This window comes from Triticum urartu, chromosome 7A, assembly GCF_056163025.1.
Source record: "Triticum urartu cultivar PI428250 chromosome 7A, HENAU_Tu73, whole genome shotgun sequence".
NCBI lineage: Eukaryota > Viridiplantae > Streptophyta > Magnoliopsida > Poales > Poaceae > Triticum > Triticum urartu.
In genome coordinates this window covers 531421181-531443722 of record NC_141879.1, presented here as the reverse complement: position 1 = coordinate 531443722, position 22542 = coordinate 531421181, and the positions used below count along the sequence as shown (strand labels likewise).

The 22542-nt window shown below is 48.4% G+C and overlaps 1 protein-coding gene across 1 annotated transcript; it reads right to left on the bottom strand.

The window, feature by feature from the left end:
* Nucleotides 1-13117: 13117 nt before the first annotated feature.
* LOC147960295 (uncharacterized) lies at nt 13118-21981 on the bottom strand. Its single transcript, XM_087537947.1, has 3 exons — nt 21727-21981; nt 13730-13776; nt 13118-13558 (listed from the first exon to the last, which is right to left on the bottom strand). Exons 1-3 carry the CDS (start codon nt 21902-21904, stop codon nt 13217-13219), a joined length of 567 nt encoding a protein of 188 aa, XP_087394073.1. The 5' UTR covers nt 21905-21981; the 3' UTR covers nt 13118-13216.
* Nucleotides 21982-22542: the final 561 nt, after the last annotated feature.

The following is a 22542-nucleotide window of genomic DNA, read 5'->3' as shown; positions in this document are numbered from 1 at the left end:
AATCTGTCGTTTGATTACCGACCAATTATTCTCTTAAAAATGCTAGCCTTCGGCTTCACCTGTCTGAGGTACATGTCCGGATGACCCGGTTGTAACAATCGTAGAGGTGCTCCCTTTATGCCCTAGCCGAACAATTGGGAATGTAGGGAATAAACACAGTAGCAAGGCAACCTAGCTTGGCAAAAACTTAAGTCATAAAGGTGCATATAATGGCAAAAAAAGTGTATATGAACAAACAACGTATACATTGTGAGCTCCAGGCTCTAAATAATAATAAGCTTCGGTTAAAGAAGCACCCAGGCGATGTGGGGTGTATAAATTTTAGGATGTGTAACCCTTAAGTGTTCGGCCTATCCGAACATATCCTGGGATCGTATAAAAATGAGAAAAATGAAAAGAAATGAAGAGGAGAGAAAACAGAAAAGAAATATGGCTGAACTTAGGTGTATAATCTTCGGAGCCGTCCAACGTTCCATGGATTCGGCTCGAGGCGATTATCCGACGCATTACGAAGGCGATAGGCCCCTCCAGTGAGAACTTCATCTATAATGAAGGGCCCCCTCCCATTTTGGTTTGAGCTTGTCCTTCTTCTTCTTCTCTAGGAGGCGTAAAACGAGTTCGCCGACATTATAGGCCCGCACTTCTCTGCTTTGGTATCGTCGAGCCTGTTGTTGATAAAAAGCGGAACGGGCTTTTGCAATGTCACGCTCCACCTCCAGGACGTCTAAGTCGTCCTGCCGATCGAGCTCGGCCTCTCTCTCTTCATACATGTGCACTCGAGGTGAGTCATGAATAACGTCGCAGGGCAGGACAGCCTCTGCGCCGTACACCATAAAAAGGAGTGTATTCGGTCATATGATTGGGCGTAGTCCGCGGTCCCCAAAGTACGGAATCGAGTTCCTCGACCCAGTGTTTATCTGACTCCCGTAGGGATCGCACTAGTATGGGTTTGATCCCGCTCATTATCAGGCATTAGCCCGTTCAACCTGACCGTTTATTTGAGGATGATATACAGAGGCGTAATCTAGCTTAATGCCCAAATTAGCACACCAATTTTTTACCTCATCGGCTGTGAAATTAGAGCCATTGCCAGTAATGATGCTGTGCAGGACGCCATAACGGTGGACCATGCCAAATATAAAGTCGATCATCGGACCGGCTTGAGCCGTTTTTACTGGTTTGGCCTCTATCCACTTAGTGAATTTATCCACCATAAGCAGCAAATATTTCTTTTTGTGGCTTCCCCCTTTAAGACCATATCTGGACCCAAGACCGCAAAAGGCCAAGTAATGGGGATTGTTCTTAGGGCAGTGGGTGGCATATGACTTTGATTGGCGAAAAGCTGAGATCCTAGCTACATAGTGCTGCACGAGGGCCTGTGCGTCTGCTCGAGCCATTGGCCAAAAGAAACCTGTAAGGAAGGCCTTGCTTACGAGGGCCCGAGCTGCGGCGTGATGGCCACCAAGACCAGCATGTATTTTGGCCAAGAGCTGCCGTCCCTCCTCTCCGGAGATGCATCTTTGAAGAACTCCAGTAGTGTTTTTCTTGTAGAGTTCACCTTCGTGAACTTTGTAGGCTTTAGAGCGTCGAACTATACGATGGGCCTCATTTTGGTCGTCAGGCAGTTCCTGCCTATTAGGGTAGGCCAGGAAGGGTTTAGTCCATGGAGCAATAACGGCCATGATTTCATGGGCGGAAGGTGTCGTTTCGGTGCCCAAACCCCCGATGATATCTGATTTGTTTTCGGCATCTGGGGGTATGATCGGCTCCGGACTAGTATTCCCATTCTCATCCTGCCATACCATGAATGGCTTGAAGAGCCTTTATACAAAGGTATTAGGCAGGACGGGATCGTGCTTAGCGCCCATTCGGGCAAGGATGTCTGCTGCCTGATTACTGTCTCGAGCAACGTGATGGAATTCGAGCCCCTCAAACCGAGCTGAAATTTTGAGTACGACATTTTGGTATGCCACCATCTTTGGGTCTTTTGCATTAAATTCTCCATTTATTTGGGATATTGCGAGGTTCGAATCCCCACGCACCTCTAGGCGTTGTATGGCCATAGAGAAGGCCATTCGGAGACCGTGTAGCAGTGCCTCATATTCAGCCACATTGTTGGAGTCCGTATACATGATTTGTAACAGATAGCGGACAGTGTCCCCCGTAGGGGATGTTAAGATGACACCAGCCCCTAGTCTGGCTAACATTTTTGAGCCATCAAAGTACATGATCTAGTTGGAGTATGTGCTGTACTCTTTGGGGAGTTCGGCTTCCATCCACTCGGCTACGAAGTCAGCCAACACCTGAGATTTAATAGCTCGGCGTGGCTTATATGTTATTTCAAATGGTAAGAGCTCGATGGCCCATTTGGCTATGCGGCCGGTGGCCTCCCGATTATTTATGATGTCGTTGAGTCGTACTTCTGATGCCACTGTGATCGAGCATTCTTGAAAGTAGTGCCGCAGCTTCCGAGATGCCATAATGAACGCATACGCTATCTTTTCATAGTGCGGGTATCGGGATTTGCATGGTGTAAGGAGCTCAGATACGTAGTACACTGGTTTCTGGATTAGGAATTTATGCCCCTTTTCTTCTCGTTCGACGACGAGTACAACACTTACCACCTGCTGAGTCGCTGATATATAAAGCAACATCGGCTCGTGAGCACCTGGTGCGGCCAGGATTGGGTTGCCTGCTACCAAAGTCTTTATTTCTTCTAATCCAGTTGTAGCCGCATCCGTCCATTCGAAGTGGTTGGTGCGTTGGAGTAGTCGATAAAGTGGCAGGGCTTTTTTCCCAATCTGGAGATAAATCGGCTCAAGGCACGCACTCGACTAGCTTTTGGACCCGCTTTAGGTCTGTTGGTATTGCCAACTGTGACAAGGCTCGGATTTTGGCTGGGTTCACTTCAATTCCTCTATTGGAAACTATGAACCCGAGAAGTTTCCCGACTGGAACACCGAAAACACATATTTCTAGATTGAGCCGTATGTCGTATGTTCGGAGGTTGTCAAATGTGAGGTGCAGGTCGTCCACCAGTGATTCGACGTGCTTTGTCTTGATGACCACGTCGTCCACATATGCCTCCACTATTTTGCCAATTTGTTTTTCCAGACATGTTTGAATCATGCATCGGTAGGTGGCACCTGCGTTTTTGAGTCCGAAGGGCATAGTGTTGAAGCAGAAAGGCCCATACAGGGTAATAAATGCCGTTGCGGCCTGATTGGACTCCTTCATCTTAATCTGATGGTAACCGGAGTAGGCGTCGAGGAAACACAATGAATCGTGTCCTGTAGTTGCATCAATGATTTAGTCAATGTGGGACAATGGGAAGGGGTCCTTAGGGCAATCCTTATTGAGGTCCTTGAAATGGACACAAAGGCGCCAAGATTTATCCTTTTTCGGCACCATGACCAAGTTCGCTAGCCAGTCCGGGTGTTTGATTTCTCTAATGAACCCGGCTTCAAGTAGTTTGGCTAGCTCCCCACCCCATAGCTTGTCGTTTGGGCTCGAAAAAGTGCTGCAGTGTTTGCTTGACTGGTTTAAACCCCTTTATTATATTGAGGCTGTGTTCGGCCAGTCTGCGTGGGATTCCGGGCATGTCCGAAGGATGCGAGGCGAAGATGTCCCAATTTTTACGCAGGAACAATTGTAGGGCAGTGTCGACCGTCGGATCCAACTGGGCTCCAATGGACGCTGTTTTGTTGGGATCCGTCGGGTGTACTTGAAATTTGACGATTTCATCTGCTGGTTTGAAAGATGTGGATTTAGGCCTCTTGTCGAGGATTACGTCATCTTTGTCCACTGTGGAACGCAGAGTGGTTAACTCTTCGGCTGCGACGGCCTCAGACAGTGCCTCGAGGGCCAAGGATGCGGTTTTGTTTTTGGCACCGAGTGCGATATCCAGATCACTAGTGATAGTGATTACTTCGTTGGGGCCTGGCATTTTAAGCTTCATGTACCTGTAATGGGGTATGGCTTGGAAGCGTGCGAAGGCGTCCTACCCCAAAAGGGCGTTGTATCTGCTATTGAAAGGGGCCACATGGAAGAGCAACATCGAGTTTAATTTTCCCTGAGCATCGTGCTTCTCGACTGGGGATAATCCCTCGAAAGGTGGTACTACTTTGCTTGATGCGACTCTTGTCCATTTGCATTTTGTCGAGCGTATCAACGTAGATGAGGTTAAGTCGGCTTCCACCATCCATGAGCACCTTGGTAAGTCGAAAGCCATCCACAATTGGGTTTAAGACCAAGGCGGTAGGTGCTCGGGCTGATCGGGCACTTGGTTGGTCGTCAGGGGCGAAAGTTATTGCCGTATCGCCCCACGGGTTCATTTCGGTTACTTGGTGGACTTCGGCAAGGTCGTGGAGCACCCTTTTGCGCTGATTATTTGAAGAAAAGGTCTCGAAGACCGTAAAGACATTTAGATCGTCGTCCTCCGAAGAGTGCTTCTCTGGGGTAGTGTTGGCGAGGATGGCCTCACCGCCACCTGCCGGAGTACGCAGCATGCCGAAGGCTATGCGTTGGTTCGGTGCTCGGCATCGTGTGTATCTGACATGGCTTGTCGAGAAGTTCATCAAGGACTGTTCTATATCCCGTGAAGGGTTTGTTTTTCTTGTAAACGAGCTTGTGGTTAGATGTTTCGTAAGGGTGCATCCGTTTTGTCCGTACGGTGGTTTGCTTAAAGGCGGGGGGTTCCCATCACGCTATTTGGGCCTTCCATGCACTTTCCATTGCGTAGTACTTCTGTACTATGTGTGCCAAATCTGTGATGGACCATTTCCTGAGGCTGTCGCCGAACATACATTAGGTCACATATGTCTGGAGGCCCAAAATTTCTTGGGGAATATTGATTGTGGTGGGTGGGCGGGCTAAAATCCGCGTGCGATCCACAATTGAGTTCAGTGCTTGAAGAGCCTCCGAGTTCACCAATGCAAGATCGGGAAGGTCCTGAGGACTTCCAGGCTCTATGCCCAATCCTGTGTTCGGAGGACATATAGTCTCTTCCCGGGGACGGGTATCCGGCTCGTAGGACTCGAAGATCCAAACATAGCTGGTTTTTAACTTGGGGGAAGAATCGTTCTTGGCTCATTCCTCAATGACCGCTACCAGATGGGTAACCGGTGGGGACACGATTTCCCTCTGGTCGGGTTTAAGCCCAATCCGATCATAGTCTGTTGCGACTCCTAGGGCGGCGATGTGATCTAGCAACTCTTTTAAGGACGAGACATCTGCCAGATCCATCTTTTCAGAGTGTTCGGAGCTGATGCGGAGATGATGTCTGGCGATTGGGGGCCCGCCATTGGCTTGATGGCCGAGCGGGTGTCCATGGTAAAACTGCCAAGATGGAGGACCTGACCTGGAATTAGGGCCCTTCCAGAAGTAATATCGTCATTAATGACAAAGCGAGCCATCGATCCTTCTATCAACAACACAAAGGAACTCTCAATGAAAGCACCAATGTCGATGTCAAAACCGACCGATCTCGGGTACGGGGTCCTGAATTGTGCGTCAAAGGATCGAAGGTAACAAGGGACACAGGGAACATGATGTTTTACCCAGGTTCGGGTCCTCTTAATGGAGGTAAAACCCTACATCCTCCTTGATTGTACTTGATGAGTATAGGGGTTACAAGAGTCGATCTACCTCGAGATCGTAATGGCTAAACCCTAGATGTCTAGCCTATATGAATTCTAATAGCCGCTACAAACTAAACCCTCCGGTTTATATATACACCGAAGGGGTACAAAGTTGGTTTACAAGAGAAAGGTACAGTACATTCGGACTCCAATCTTGCCGTCCGCGCATCCAGGAGTCCTACCCGAATACGGGGAATGATCTCCCGTTCTATCTTCACGGCTCATCCGCCCGACCCATGAATAGGCCGGACACCCGAGGACCCCCGAATCCAGGTCTCCCTCACCCATGATTCAATGGGGCATCCTTTTCCCCAATTAAATTACATCTGTTGTGATGTGGGGGACCAATTAAACTTTCCTTTCCGCCACACAGAACTGCTATATGGAGCGCCCAGCCTCGAGACTCCATATATGGAGGATGGGAGGCCATATATGGAGGGCGGTCATAATTTATGATGATTCGTGACAAGATAGCGACTCAACTAGAGTGCCTTTTTAGCTATATTAACCCTATTGGTGGTTATTATGGTTATTTTCCCAATATGGTGACTATGCTAGAGTTGGTCTTAGAACTGAAGAAATCAAATCGGTGATTAAGAGATGAAGGAGGCGATACAACTAAAAAATTCATTCATTGACATTGTTTGAGGAACGTCGTCCTTGGTATTTGGTTTGATTAATTGTTAAAGAAAGTGGAAGGACTAATTGGAGGGTACCCGACCCATGAGGGACACTTCTCCTAGCACCGCCATGTGTCGCGTGTTGGGTGCTTCCCCCATCATCAGTTTTTCTGTTTCTGGGGTTTTTTGTTGGATTTTTTCTTCTGTTTTTTATGATTCTCTCTGTTGCCTAGAAAAATAAATCCATTTTAGGTTTATGTCTATCCGGAGCACAAAGCATAATTGTTCTTCTGCATGAAAGCACAGTTGTGCTTCCCGAGTGCACGAACAAATGTGCTTCCGAAAAAAGTGAAGTACAAATGTGCTTTCACATGAAGTATGGTTTGTATTTTTGTGCTTCCTTAAAAAGTGAAGCACAGTTGTGCTTTTCGTGCGAAAGCACAACAGTGCTTTCCAAAAAGTGAAGCACAAGTGTGCTCCCACATGAAGCACATGTGTGCTTCTTGCGTGAAAGCACAGTTGTGCTTCGCACGAAAGCAAACAGTTGTGCTTCTTGCATGAAAGCACAACCATGCTTTCCCAAAAGTGAAGCACATATGTGCTTTCGCGTGAAAGTGCACGCGTGTTTCTCCTAAAGTGAACAGAAGTGAAGCACAGTTAGCACATGTTAGTACAGTTTTGGATCACAATTTTTTGATTTTTTGCAAAAACTATCAATATGGGATCTAGTTTTAAAGGTCTTTAGTGATGAATGCAACGGTGAAAACAGTTTGTGATTTGGACGCACGGTTTGAGAGATATATCGTTTTGAGCAAACAAATTTATGAAGAAAAACACACAAATTAACCCAGCAATCTCTCCTGCATTGGAGGAAGTTCCACCAAAATTCATTAATTGCAACGAGTGGCACACATACGGTACATTATTTGTCACCACCAAAGAAGGTGAGAGTGATCTTTGAAAGGGTACCGTTAAATAGTTATACCGAAAGGAAAGAAATATGGATGGCGAGAAAAATGGGTTGGTGGTGCTATCACATGGAGAACGAAATAACAAGGGTTTCATCTCGTGCGTGAGTAGCTCCTTTGTTTATAATTCTGGGCTTCATGCCTTCCTTGGATTTTTCTTCTTCTATGTCTTATATTTGTACAGAGTCGGACTAGGCCATAGGCAGACACACTCCTGGCCATGGTTTAGGGCCAGGCCTAAGTGTCGTGTATTGGACAAGCAAATACTATTTTATATCATACTATGACAATGTGTAGATGTATGAATTGCACGATATATTGATTTGGTGCAATGTGCACGGTATATATGAGTACAATGTGGGGCCTCTACCTCAATCTATACAACAAACTAGAGAGGTGGGCCTAATGTACAAAAGACAATATACATGCACAAATAATATCCTCAACACCCCCCGCAGTCGAAGCGGCACCGCGGCTGACGCAAAGACTAGACCGGAACTCCTCAAATGACGCCATAGGCAAGCCCTTGGTCATGATATCTGCAAATTGTTGGGAAGTAGGGACGTGTAAAACACGAATATGACCAAGAGCCTTCTGTTCCCGAACAAAATGAATATCCAACTCAATATGCTTGGTCCGTCGATGATGCACCGGGTTAGTGGAGAGGTAGACCGCCGAGACGTTATCGCAGTAGACCACTGTGGCACGGTCAATAGGACAAGACAGCTCCTGAAGCAGCTGACGAAGCCAGGAACACTCAGCGACGGTGTTGGCCACCGCACGATACTCAGCCTCAGCACTGGAGCAAGAGACCGTAGGCTGCCGCCTAGAAGACCACGAGATAAGTGAGGGTCCAAGGTAGACACAATAGCTCGAGGTGGAGCGACGTGTGTCAGGGCAGCCCGCCCAATCTGCATCGGAGTAGGCTGTGAGGACGGTGTCGGCGGAGGCGTGAAGCGTGACTCCAAAATCCATAGAGCCACAAACGTAGCGGAGAATCCGCTTGACAGCGGCCCAGTGAACATCCCGAGGAGCATGCATATGAAGACACACCTGCTGCACTGCATACTGGATCTCTGGTCGAGTCAAAGTGAGGTACTGGAGAGCACCAACAATAGACCGATAGAAAGCAGCATCCGAAGCAGGGGATCCATCCGTGGCAGAGAGCTTGGCCTTCGTATCAACAGGCGTGGTGGCCGGCTTGCAGTTAAGCATGCCAGCGCGCTCTAGGAGCTCATGAGCGTACTTCCGCTGATGAAGAAAGAAGCCATCCAGACGGTGCACCACCTCAACACCAAGGAAGTAGTGCAGAGGACCCAAGTCCTTGATGGCGAACTCAGCACGAAGACGAGCTGTGAGCTGACTGAGAAGGCCGGTCGTACATGCCGTCAGGATGATGTCGTTGACATATAGCAGCAAGTAGGCCGTGTCGGAGCCCTGGTTATAAACGAAGAGCGATGCGTCCGAGCGAGTGGAGCGGAACCCAAGCTGATGAAGAAACGCCGCGATGCGCTGGTACCAAGCGCGCGGAGCCTGCTTGAGTCCATACAAGGACGGCAAAAGCAGGCACACGTGGTCAGGAAGTGCCGGATCAACGAACCCGGTGGGCTGCTGGTAGAAGACCTGCTCCTCGAGGTGACCATGAAGGAAGGCGTTGGAGACGTCCATCTGGTGCACCGGCCAAGCACGGGAGACCGCAAGGTGGAGAACCGTGCGTATCGTGCCGGGCTTGACGACCGGAGCGAAGGTGTCGGTGAAGTCGATGCCAGCACGCTGTCGGAATCCACGAACGACCCAGCGCGCTTTATAGCGATCAAGGCTACCATCGGGACAGAGCTTGTGTTTGAAAACTCACTTCTCGGTAATCACGTTGGCGTGCCGGGGACGGGGAACAAGCTGCCACGTCTGGTTGCGCAACAGGGCATCAAACTCCTCTTGCATCGCAGCCATCTAGAGCGGGTCACGAAGAGCGGCTCGGACGGAGGATGGCAATGGCGACGGCTCAGAGGTGGACGCCGCATGGACGTAGTCATCCGCGGCGTAACGCGAGCTCGGGCGAAAAACACCCGTACGGGCATGGGTGACCGGGCCGGCCACAGGTGCCGGAGGCGCCGGGGGCACCGGGGGCGCCAGGGGCGCCAGGGCCACGGGCGCCGGGGGTGCCGTGGAGGAGGCTGCGGGGGCCAGGGCCGCGGCTGTGGGAGGCGCCGCATGCAGAGGGCGCGCCTCAAAGCCAGGGGGCGGGCCAAGAGAGGCGCGCGGGTGCCCTGGGAGCGGCGTCGAGGAGCCCACGTCACCGGTGGCGGGAGGAACAGCCGGAGGTACCTGCTGAAACGGAAACACATGCTCATCAAAGTAAATGTGCCGGGAAGTGAACACACGGTGGGAGACGGGATTGTAGCACCGATATCCCTTGGAGTTGGAAGGGTAGCCGATGAAGATTCAAGTGACAGAACGAGGTGCGAGTTTGTGAGGAGCGGAGTCCGCAGTGCTAGGATAGCAAAGGCACCCGAAAATACGCAAGTCATCATAAGATGGGGGCGTACCGAAGAGAAGATGGTGAGGTGCATAGTTCCACCGTGGGCGGCAAGGGCAAAGGTTAAGGAGAAGTAAGGCAGTAGCGAGTGCATCCGGCCAGAAACAAGGCGGCACATTAGCGTGGAACAGGAGCGTCCGAACGCAATCGTTCAGAGTGCGAAGGACGCGTTCAGCTCGACCATTCTGCTGTGAAGTATACGGGCATGTGAGACGAAAAACTATGCTGTGGTGCGACAGAAAAGTGCGGAAAGCAAGATTGTCGAACTCTTTTCCATTGTCAGCCTGAAGAGCAAGGATTGGACGCCCAAACTGCGTGCTGACATAGGAGTAAAAGGCCGACAAAGTGGAGAGTGCATCCGACTTTCGTCGTAAAGGAAACGTCCACACATAGTGAGAATAATCATCAAGAATAACCAGATAATATAAATAGCCCGAATTACTAGGAACCGGAGAGGTCCACACATCGCTATGAATCAACTGAAAAGGAAAAGAAGCTGTGGTGGTGGAGTTATTAAACGGAAGGCGAACATGTTTGCCGACATGACAGGCATGACAGGTGTGATCCTCTATCTTATTACAACTGAAACTGAAACTCCTAAGAATATGACGAAGTGTGACGGGGTTGGGATGACCCAAATGAGCGTGCCAGAGATCGACGCCGACGGAGAGAGCAACCGGTGTGGTGGTGGAGGTGGACGGCGGATGCACCGGATAGAGCTCGTAGAGGCTGTCACATCGGTGAAGTACCATCCTGGTTCGAGCGTCCTTGACACAAAAACCAAGTTCATCAAATTCAACAGTAACAGGATTTTCACGAGTTAAACAACGAACGGAAACAAGGTTCTTAATAAGATGAGGTGACACAAGAATGTTAGACAAAGTAATAGGCATAGAAGTAGAAGGAAAAGAAGTATGCCCGACATGTGTGATAGGTAGTGTGGAACCGTCGCCGACAATGATGTGGCGGTCGGTGGTGACAGGAGTGAAGGAGGCAAGATTACCAGGATGAGCAAACATGTGAGCCGTAGCGCCGGTGTCCATGTACCAATCACCGCCTCCAGTGTAGTTTTTCGGCGTAGGCGCAACGTGCAGCGCGGCGAGAAGCGCCGGATCCCAAGGTGTCGGTGGCAGGGCCGGCGAGGGCGGCGACAGGGCCGCATGGAGACCGTAGGTGCCGCTCATATGCGGCGGTGGGTATCCTCCATACGGCTGCGGAGCCGCGTAGTATGCCTGGTGCGCCGGTGGGCGCGACATGGGAAGCGTCGGTGTAGGAGCCCGTGGAACCGACATGGTGTACGCATGAACGACACCGGTCCAGGGGTTGTAGCCGGAGGCCCATGGGGGCGGCACCTGGAGCTGCTGCGGCACCTGAAACTGCGGCGGCTGCTACTGCTGCTGCTGGCCGCCGTGGGAGGAGTGGGGGGGGGCGCGGGTGGGCCGTACGGCAGTGGCAGGAGCCCCGGCTGCTGGGGCACCGGGAAGGGCGCCTGATGACGCTGCGAGGGTGCCGGGGCAGAAGGAGGCACCGGAGGCCCGCCGCGGGTGGTGCCGGCGGCGAGGGCAGTGTGGATGGTGCGCGTCTTCACCTGCTTCATTCGCCGCTCCTCCAAGCGGAGGTACGCAATGAACTTGGCGAATGACGGGTTGGGGATGAGGCTGAGGTTCCCCGCGGCGTTGCCGAAGTCCTCGTTGAGCCCGGCGGTGAGCGTGCTGAGGAGGAGGTCATCATCGACCTTGGCACCAATATCGCGAAGCTCGTCAGCGAGAGTCTTAAGGCAGCGACAATAGTCGTCGATGGAGGTGTTGTCCTGATGACACCCAAAGAACTCTTGCTGCAGAAAAACGCGACGCTGGAGCTTGTTGTTGGTGAAGAGCCCGTTCAACTTGGTCCACACGGCGCAGGCATCATCACCGTCCGTCACGACCGTCTTGAAGAGGTCGGGCGTGATGGTGAGGAAAAACCAGCGGATGATCGTTCTGTCAATGGTGGACCAGTCGTGAAACTCGGGGACGGGGCTGGAGTCGACGGTGCCATCCACGTGGTCCATGAGATGATACTCCTGAAACACGAGGGAGAAATACGTCTTCCACGTGTGGTAGGAGGAGTCCGCCTATGAGAGACGAACCGGCACTCGCTCGAGGATGTTGAATTGGCGGAGCTCGGTGACGTCGGGAGGGTTGGCGTCGGCGAACGGGTTGGAGTTGGTGGACGCGGATGACGTGACAGATGACATGACGGAAACGGGACAGCGCGAGCGACTCAGACGGCGGCAGCAGGTGGTAGGAGGTAGATGCGGCCAGGCGATCTGTTGGGCGGCAGGGTCGCGTGTTGGCGAGCAGCTGAATCACGTGGAATTTGCAGGGCGATAGCGACGCGAGGCAGAAGCTGGCAGGGTGGCGCTAGCGACGGAAGCTGGCAGGCTTGATGACGGAAGCCTGCAGGCTACGCTGGGTTGGGGCGCGTGTGAGAGAGAGGCGCGCGGGTGGCCGAGCACGCGGGCTGGGAAGAATCGCGAGCGGGCGGGTTGGCAGGGAGTTGGGATGATGCGGCGGCGGCGGCGGCGTGGGAGAAGGCGCAGCGGCAGCGGCGGCAGTAGCGGAAGCTAGGGTTTTAGAACCTAAAAACTGATACCATGTAGATGTATGAATTGCACGATATATTGCTTCGGTGCAATGTGCACGGTATATATGAGTACAATGTGGGACCTCTACCTCAATCTATACAACAAACTAGAGAGGTGGGCCTAATGTACAAAAGACAATATACATGCACAAATAATATCCTCAACACAATGTACAATAAACTAAATTTTATTATTTTATAGAAAACAATGCTTTGCATGTAAAAGTATATATGTTGGGTAGTCTCGTCTTAAGACTCACACATGGACTTAAAGACTAATATTTATGTATTTATTCCGTTGAGAGTAAGATTTTGATTGTTTAATTTTGTATGGGGCGTTTCATGTTTTAAGCTATACTTTGAATTTAAGATGAGTGAGATGTCGTGTAGGGCCTATTAAGAAATTCTACCTAATGATTAAAATCTATAAACATCTTATGAAATTTCCACCATCCTAAAAATAGAAAGGTTCCTAATGTTGTATGTGAAACTTCCTTTGGAATTCATGTTAAATTATTGCATTTAAAACTATCAAAAAAAATTAAACTTGAGAACTTATCAAATGCACTTCTGATCAGCTGCGCATAACAGTTTCTCCATCCAGCTTACTTTGCGACTAAATGTACAGACCATGCCAAATAATGTAACATTGCCAAAATCAAATATACATAAGAAAAATTACTGCAAATACAATGATTTCATCTCATCCAAATGAGAAAAAATCGTAACCTTTCCACCCACAACACGAGAAAATCAACCACATAACACACCCGCTAGTCTGAATAAAATTTAAAGTTTTGGTACAATATATAAATAACCTAGACACAATCATTCAGAATCATGCACAAGAAATTCCATAGCCAAATCCTCATCGGTGGCACATGCATGTCTACAATTGTTTTCACCAACATCTTCCTTGAGCAACACATTGAGCTCGTTGTAGGGGTCGTCTTCGACATTATGCGGCTCAAGGCTGTTCATGAAGTGCAATAGTGGGGCAAATGAAGCATCCTGGGGGTGAGCCATGCTGCCATGGTGCCTCGCAACCTCATACCAATATCCTTCACCGTACATGATGGTTAGGAGGGTTGTGAAGTTAGGTGGTTTGAGGTTTAGGATCCCATCATACGGGTTGGTCTCATTCCATGAGTACCAGGCACCAGTGCTTGTCTGCATTTAAGATAGTCATAAAAATGCTGAAGCATTAGCTCAGTGCTACGGAGATTCAGAAATGCACTCTCATTGGTAAACTGGGTTCAATAGAAAATTGGTTAAGCTAGTTATTCTCAAATGCATTAGAATGTAGTAGTCATTTCTTGTTGGTAGATAAGGAGAATTTACCTGACCACTACCAATGTCATGCCCCGTAGAAGCTTGCAGTCCGTTACCTGGATCCAAATGCCACAAATCACGAGTATTATCAGTAAAATATTCAAGTGAATGTATAACAAAATTTGGCCAAAGATAACTGCCTTGATAAAAAACATCATCACCGGTAGAATTCTGTAACAATGCGGAAAGTCCCACGATGATCAAATATTATTTCAGATCCGTGTAGTTTTCTGTACTAACATGGAGTAGCAAGGAACATGGGGCTATGGCTCGGGGAAATGCAGTAGAAGAACACACAACATTGGCTGAAGGAATTTTTGTTGACACCAATTCTCGGGAAAGGAACATTGATATACTTCTTTTTTATTTCCATTTTTTCATAACTTAAAAGTGAGCCATTTAGAAAATATGACAATAAAACTATATACTTAGAAAAATGTATCTGTAAATATTCAACATATCTAAGGATCCATGTTTCACAATCACATGCACATCTGCAATTTGGCTCGTGACAATTAATGCATTTTCTTGTATTGAGTAGTATAAAATGATACAAATAAGTAACACGGACAAAATATATTAGAAACTATAAATTAAGTAGATACCACTTTAAGTAATAGTGTATTCTTTTGGCATAACTTTGACCCCTTTTCTGTACGAGTGTAAAATAAAATATGAACTAAAAAAAGATGGTACAATTTGGATTAAACATGATTTTCTTCAAGGGACATGGTTGAAGCAAAAATTCAGCCACCTAACTAGTATGTTTTAAGAACTATGCTAAATTTCTAATGAATAAAGCTTCTACTAGGTTCAAAAACTAGTGTATTAACCCATTTGCTGGAAAATCCATGAACTTCGCAAGATTGCAAACATGCTAATGGTTTTGTGAAATTTTTAGTGAAAATGACAAAACTATTTGTCCCCTTCTTATCTTCTTGCCCCAAGAGGAATTAGTTAAGTTGGCCCATGCTATCATGTTAATTAATTAACACTTATTCCTCACCTCTGTTGTCACCTTTGTCACTGCTGTTACCCACTATCAGCACAACAAATTGTACACCTTCACCATCGTCACTACCTACCCTTTGCACATCCCCACTAGATCATTCATGCCCACCTCTTCTATGTATGTGCTTACAAACCTATCATCTACCCTTACTAGCTGTCAGTTATCGCAATAATGCCACATGCCACATTTTAGCTAGAGAGGTTATCTCTAACATGTGTTAATTGACCTATTTCCTGCTACAATCGACCTTCCCAGCCACTGTTTTGAATGCTAATCACCACCATAGGACTCATCGACCATCATGACAGTTACCATGGGGCACCATTGACCATGCATACCACTTCATTAATTATTAACTATCAGTAAAAACTTTTCCTAGTACTTGAATGGAATATGAAGCTGAAAGTTCAATTTTCAGGAGGGTGGAAAGGTAATTTGTGTTTCCTATCAACCTTAGAACAAATATAAATGTTCACCTTGCACAAAACAAGTGTTGAATCTGTAATCACATGGCTATTTAGAGTAATTCTAGCAATTGTGGTTTTATCCACAACAACTAAAACAAATGTTTTTATGAAAAAAATGGAAACTCTCTCTTGCCTGTCCTCGATTCTGATCCATACAAAAGTGAAGGATCAACCAGCTATGACACTGCTTGTGAGGTCTTCATGACAAGGGATGGAACTAGCGTGGCTGCCAACTATGATGTGTTGATGACTCTCATCACTGAGAAAAGTCCCGAAGGGGTGAAGCTAGAGGTGGTGCACCTTTACCTGTCCGCCAAGGAGGAGGAGGTTGAGCGCCCAAAGAACAAGCTAGCTGCACAGTGTAGCGAACACGTTCAAGAGTTGTGCAATCGTAGTTGCCAAGTCAATACCGAGTTCAACTTCCTGAAGAAGAAGAATAAGAAGAATAAGAAGAAGGACGTCCCTATCTTTGCCTTCTCGATCCAAACCCCTGTCGTTACCATGATGGAGGCACATGCAATTGAGATCCCAAAAGGTGTGGTAGGTCATGTTAAGCACCACCAAATCCGTGTCCAACTCTAGGAATCGGTTGTCTAGCAGGAGACAATCTCCAAAGCTTGGGCCATCTTGATCATGGATAGCTCCAAGACCAGGAGCATAGAGGTCTCACAGAACTCTGGCTCTTCCGTTCACCGCTCGAAGGCCTCGACAAACTCTAGGTTGGCTGGACACAAGACAGGCACGAGCTCGCCCACGTCCGATGGCCCTAGGACTAGGAGGGAGAGGAGAGGCGACCTGCTACACAGCAATAGCTTGGGCCACCCCAAGATACCTGGGGTCATGATCTTTACATAGTGGGTGTGGGGATGAGGACACCAAACCCCGAGATCAAGACCATCACCTTCAAGATGATGACGTCGCCTACTCAGGGCCGAGCGCCATTGGCACCCACATCCATAATTTGAAGTTGCTTTCTGATCTGTGGTGTATAAAAGTACATTGGCATAGCCAAACCCTACATCTGGCTCACAGACAACCACATCACCTATGTCACCTCCAGAGGCAATGGCTACATGGTTGTGTGATGCATGCCTCTGTATGTGGCCATTTTTTTGCCTGCACATGGCTCACGAGCCTCCTGGAAGGATGCATTCACAGCTGTAAGTACCTAGAGAAGTTGTTTGATGACAACTTCCACGAGACATACAACAGGCTAAACAACACATGTGACCCACAACACTATGTCTAGCGAGAAGATGAGACTCTAAGGGAATACATAAAGCGATTTTCCCGAGTCAAGAACTCATTGACTGGAGTACACAGCACGAACGTGATCACCGTATTCTCCACCAACCTCCATTGTCAACGGTTGACCCACAAGATCGGGTACAAGTCCCTTACATGGTGCAAAAACTCTTCAACCATGGCCTGGAGGCGCTACCACAATTCGTCCAACCCTACCAAAAAACTACCACTGACCGATTTAGCCAAAATAAATGTCATTATGATAGGGTTGGCCCACACTTCAGGATTGTAAAAGTTAACACCTTTAACTTTGACCGTTAACATGCGGGGATCACATGTCAGTTTTATTTCCTTCCTCTTAAATTTCCCATGGATGATCTTTTTCGACAAAGGGAATATATTAATGTTGCAATAATACCAATTACACCCAGCCTCTGTACTAACAAGATGTCCAAAGGCATCAAGGATACACATAGCCAAAAACAAAAAAATAACAGAAGAAAAAAAAGACCCCACCACGATGATCAATCACTAGTATCAGCAGCACTCTAACCACCAATGAAGACAACACCCTGATTACAAAAGAGGTTCTCCAAAAGAAACACCTCTAAGAAGGAACAAAGCACATGTGTTGTTGTTGCCCGATCGAAGATTTTGGGTTTTCACCCTAGAGAAAGTCTGAGTTCATTCAAAAACAATGCCTTCAACAAGTCCATTCCCAAGTACAACCAATAAAGGCCATACCTTGGGTTTTCACCCTGGAAATCAAGACTCGGTACTCGAGGAGCACCACTAAAAATGCAATCCTCCAGTGTTGCTGCCCCCACTTGTCGAGGCTGCTGTTGCAAGTCACCAATCACCTGGCACATAGTCTTCATGACATCCAATACATCCTTCCACCAAAGCTTCAAGATCTCCAATCATGGACTCTATGAGAATCTTGACCTAGACATGTCCCATGACACCGTAAGAAATCAAAGTTTCACGCCGCCCTCTTGAGGTCGTGTTGGCTGATAATATGAGCGCGCATGCCCGGAGCCTTTTTGATCTAGATATCCAGGGCGGCATACGTCAATCCATCCAAAAGGGAAGATCAATACTCATCAACGGCCAGGTCCAAGAGGTCGACATCCGATAGAAAGACGACTTGGCAGAAGAAGAGTGCTGGGGCTAAACCACCATTATTAGGCCGAAGCCAGCACCCCCACGCCACCCTCCTCTCGATCCAGACCTACAGACAAAGGCCAGCGATGCTACATCATGCCACCCGCAACCGCGGAGTCCTGAACTTGGCAAGCTGCCACCCATGGCAGGACACGGGGACCAACCACTCCTGGTCAGATCCGGCGACTCCTAGCCCCACCATGCCCACTACGGCGGTATCACGTGTAGCCTGCAAGCGCAACCATGACACCGCCCAAGCGGCTACCGCTACTGCCATCGCCTCAAAGAGGGCCACCGCCCCGGAGCTCCTCTATCATCCATCATCGCCGGTGTGCCAGTAACCACCACTAAGAGGAGACTAACTGAGTTGCCCCGCCACCGCTTCCACGCGCAGGCTTTGCCCGACAGCGGCTTCCAGCAGCGAGGAGGAGGAGGAGCGAAGCAGGGAGGGCCTCCGGCAGGAGGAGATGGCAGCCGCCCGAGTCACCTTGCTAGGGACAACGCGGGGGAAGGTCCCTTTTTTGGGATCGCCAGAATCGCCCTGGGTGGCTGAAATGTCAATGGATCTTATCCCATGGAGGAACTGATCAGTGGTAGTCCTCGTCGCCTCGTCCTCCGATTGTTTCCAATCACCGACTGAATCGAGCTAGCCAGGCTCCACCATCGTGCGCTCTCGTCATCAGGGGCATGGTGGAGACGACCAGCCGAATCGAGTTAGCACAAGCTTGCCTCTAGAAAAGGGCTCACCATAGGGTAGCATGATGGACACAAACGAGCACCCGATGAGAAGGAACTCAAAGTCAGCGCTCGCCTTGCCCCCTCCTCTCGTAGCTTTCCTTTTGGCCCACGTCCTTGAGGCTGAACAACACACGCTTGTTCCATTCTCGTCAAGAGGTCAAATTAGTACTAGTGAGTCGCACGTACGGTGCTAGGAGAATCCATCCAGCTACCTGCCTGCTAGCTTTGCACTTGAGCTTCTCACAATGAATTTTTTCCAGCAGTTCAAAACTAACACGCGAGTCGAGCCACTGCCGATGATGAGGAGGCGACAGTGGTGGTGGTGGAGCCGGGGGACTCAACGCCGTAGCGAAGGCCATCAGATCAAATTGCAGATGCAGTGCTTTGTTCCGTGGCTCACCTGCAGGTCGCTCTGACGTGCAGAACATCATGAGGTTGCCTATGCACACATGATGTTTGTTGAAATGCAAAAGAAATAGAGAGGATGAAGAAGAGGAATGACATATGGGTCTCACTTGTAATAACGATCAACCTGATGGGTGGGCCCAGCTAGTCAGAAACACGTTTAAAAATGCCTAATCGGGTAATCATCAAACATGGTAGTTTTTAGCAAAAAATTAGACGTAAAGTGGTAACATTTAGCAAAAAATTAGCCATAAAGTGGTAGTTTTCGGGACAAAGTTGTAAAGCTCTAGTTTGTAGGTAGGGTTGGATGAATGGTGGAAGTTTTTTTTGTTAAATACTTCTCCTGGAAGGATGCATTAAGCAACTGGAAGTCCCTAGAGAAGTTGTTCAATGACAACTTCCAGGACACCTACAATTGGTGGGGCAATACATGTGATCAGTAGCTCCACGTCTAGCAAGAAGACAAGAATCTAAGGGAATACATCAAGCGATTTTCCCGAGTCAATAATTCACTGACTGAAGTACACCACGCAAACATGATCACCGTATTCTATGCCGTCCTCCATTGTCATGGCTTGACACACAAGATCGGGAATAGGTCCCTCAAATGGTGCGAAAACTCTTCGACCTTGGTCGAGAGGTGCTGCTCCTTTGCCTCCTCGGCGAGCGTGAAACACTACTGCTCCTTCGCCTCATCCATTGAGAGGAGGTGGGAGTTTTCACCCCCGGCCGCGGCATCTACCACCTTAAACTTAGCAGTATGGTTAAGTGATATCCCCTCCTAATTCGAGCTCAGGACTTCCCACCCCTCTTCATCATACGAACTCGGAGGGGGGCAAAACGAAGTGCATGCTGCTGGCTAGGCCTCGACGGCGTGCATCTTTACCGTGATTTGGGCGTGCCGCGCTAACGTGACCTACACGTACCAAATCACGAAGGCGTGTCATGGCAGGTATGAAAAGCGATGGTGTCGACAGTGGTGCTTGAGGCGACAAAGGCATTATTGTTTCTCCGGTAGGCGGTCGGAGACTGATGAGGGGCTCAGGCCGGCGAAAGGCGATGTGGGAAGGACATCAATCTTCCCCTAGATATTCCTAGCAATCCATTCACACTGCAGCCTGCTAGCAATAGTCTCCAAAGTTCTCATTCAACCAACAGAAAACACGAAATGACCACGATCCACAATGTGAAACAAAAGATAATAAATAAATAAACCACAACCCTGTGGATCCGTCCATCCTGCATGGAGGTCGGGCGTATGCACCATCCACCTAATCTCTTCTCTTCCTCCCCCCTCCACCTTGCGTTCAACCAATTTGTCCCTTGAAGGTTCATGAATATAGCAATCAAGGAAATGTGGTGGAATTCTTGCACGAATGCGATGAAAAAGTCTGGACAACGGTAGTCATGCCTCTCTCTGGTGGCGCCGCCGCACCACGGAGGTCCAACTCACAACCCAATCCCGACACCCTTGCTAATGCCACCACAACCATCTTCGAGCAGTTGGGAGGCTATAAACCCTAGCGCTTCATTTGGACATAGATATTCAACCCAAGGAATCGAATTGGGCTACAATACCAAATCAACCAAGGCATTGAAATGGGCTATAGTTCAAGTTATTTTTTTGGGTGTACATGCATTGGGTGCTTGGTATTTTGAGAGAGAAACCAATTCCAAACTTTGTTTGGATCACCAATGTATTGAATTGCCCATTAGTACTTTGACCTGGTCTAGCCCATACCCAAGCAGTCGCCCCATCGGTATACCACTCCCATCTATTACCGGTGCCGCAGATAGTACCTGTGGGATCCCCTCTAACATCCCTACCAAATCTGCTCAACTGCTATAGTCGTAGCCTTTAGAACTGCCCGAGATGAAGATGCTATCCATCATCCTTGATTTCTCCGGCGAGAAATCAAATGTGATGGCAGGTGCGTAGGGAGTTTAGCCTGAAGAGGAACCTCAAGGCATGTTCTTGGCCATCGACGTGACTGCAACAATAGGAAGCCATTGGAGGAGAGGAAAGAGGGACCTAGAGATGGAGTGGTAATACACTAAGGAACATGGTTGCCGTTGTCGAGCTCCATGGATGTACACCAAAGGGGAAGCTTGGCCAATTGCCGTTGTTGAGCTCTTAGTCGTCTCATCTCTTCTCGTGTTGATGTGTTTGTCTCATCCCTTCCCATTTCTTTCAGGGTCAACAAAGCGGTATGTTTTGTGGGGGATTCAATTTCATAGCAATGCAAATGTGTAGTGCTCGGTATTGACAGATGAAGCTCGTAAGTTGCGGGGGTGGTGGTTGGTATTGGGCCAAGTTTCCGGAGGTGAATGCCAAGACCACCTAAATAGCAACACTGGATACTAGCGAATACCAACGCATCATTTGAAGGCCGAATATGTACATCAGCCTCGCGTGGCCTTTCATGCGGCTGTTAACAGTTCATCATGCCGTGTGTACCCAAGACCCAAAATTTCCAATTCGACCAGAACTTTCCGATTTGATTCAGTGCGATCCCATCCAGCGATAATTCAATCTACACAGCCAGCGGTCTGGACTCCAATTAATTGGGTAGTTTTTTAGCCCTCATGATTAATCACAACAGTGAATCAATAGGAAAATGATAATGTGACAAAAAATGCATCTATATGCGACGGTGGTGCGATATTTATTATCTTTTCTTACAATTAATGATGGATTTGGATTTGGATACTCCTCCAAATCACCACACTACACAATGTTGGTGGCTTCGTCGAGGATGGCAGCTCATAGAAGCCAGGGAGAGTGAAATCTATGGCTTCCTCGCTCCAATCTTACATGGTATGGTTCTTGATCTACGCGACATTCGTCGCACAACCCACTCGTCTCCTATCTTTTAAAGATATAATTTTATGCAAAATGCCTACGAAACGTGCCAAATCATTGAAAACAGTGAGTTGATCACCACATGATGCATAGAAATGTGTGGAACACTTACATCTCAATGAGGAACAATATGGAGGTGGGGATGTATTGACGGCGGCGGTAGTGGAGAAGATACCAGTGCCTCTCCTCGATACCCCGGCCACCATGCTCCACCATGGTGCGGAGGTCCAGCGTGTAGCCCAGCCACTAGTTCCTCGCCGCCGCCAACTCCGCAGCCGTCGAGAGACCATAAATCTCAGCTAGCTAGAATTCCCTTGGGGGCGGGGTCGCAACGAATTAAACTAGAAATATATTATGGGATAGATGAAAGAGGTAGAGACGAGTTGTAAGGGCTGCGTGAATGGGCAGGCGAGGCTTATAGGGTGGGCCATGTGGTCAACAATGTGAAATCTTGAATTAATATGGTAGGTGGAAGTTTCGATTTCTCACGATTAATCACGATGGGGAATTAATAGGCACGCGTTAATGTAGCAAAATTTGCATATGCGCTGTTCTGTATTCTCTTTTATCCTTGGTACATAATGAAACATTTCATCTGATGGAACTGGATATGGAGACTCCTCCGGCTGGCGGCAGTCTACATAATGTTGATGGCTTCTTCGTCGAGGACCACACCCCGTGGAACTCAGAAAGTGTTGCATCCCCAGCTTCCTTGCTCTCATCTTATGTCATACGGTGATTGTTATATGCAAGGTTCATCATGTGTGTTTAGGTACAACTCGCGTAGTGCAGAACCCGCTCAACTTCTGTCTTCTACAAAGAGAAATTTCTGTGGAACACCTACAAAATGATCTGGGTCAGTGAAAACAAAGAGTTCATCATGACAGAATACAAAGAGTGGGTGGAATGCTTACAAGTCGATGATACA

Excerpts from the sequence above, each read along its gene's own strand:
- LOC147960295 (XM_087537947.1), bottom strand. The coding sequence starts at position 21,904 with ATGGTCTCTCGACGGCTGCGGAGTTGGCGGCGGCGAGGAACTAGTGGC. Across the intron at positions 13,777-21,726 it reads ATATTGTTCCTCATTGAGAT|GTAACGGACTGCAAGCTTCT; the intron begins GTAAGTGTTCCA and ends ATTTGGATCCAG. Across the intron at positions 13,559-13,729 it reads ATGACATTGGTAGTGGTCAG|ACAAGCACTGGTGCCTGGTA; the intron begins GTAAATTCTCCT and ends TCTTAAATGCAG.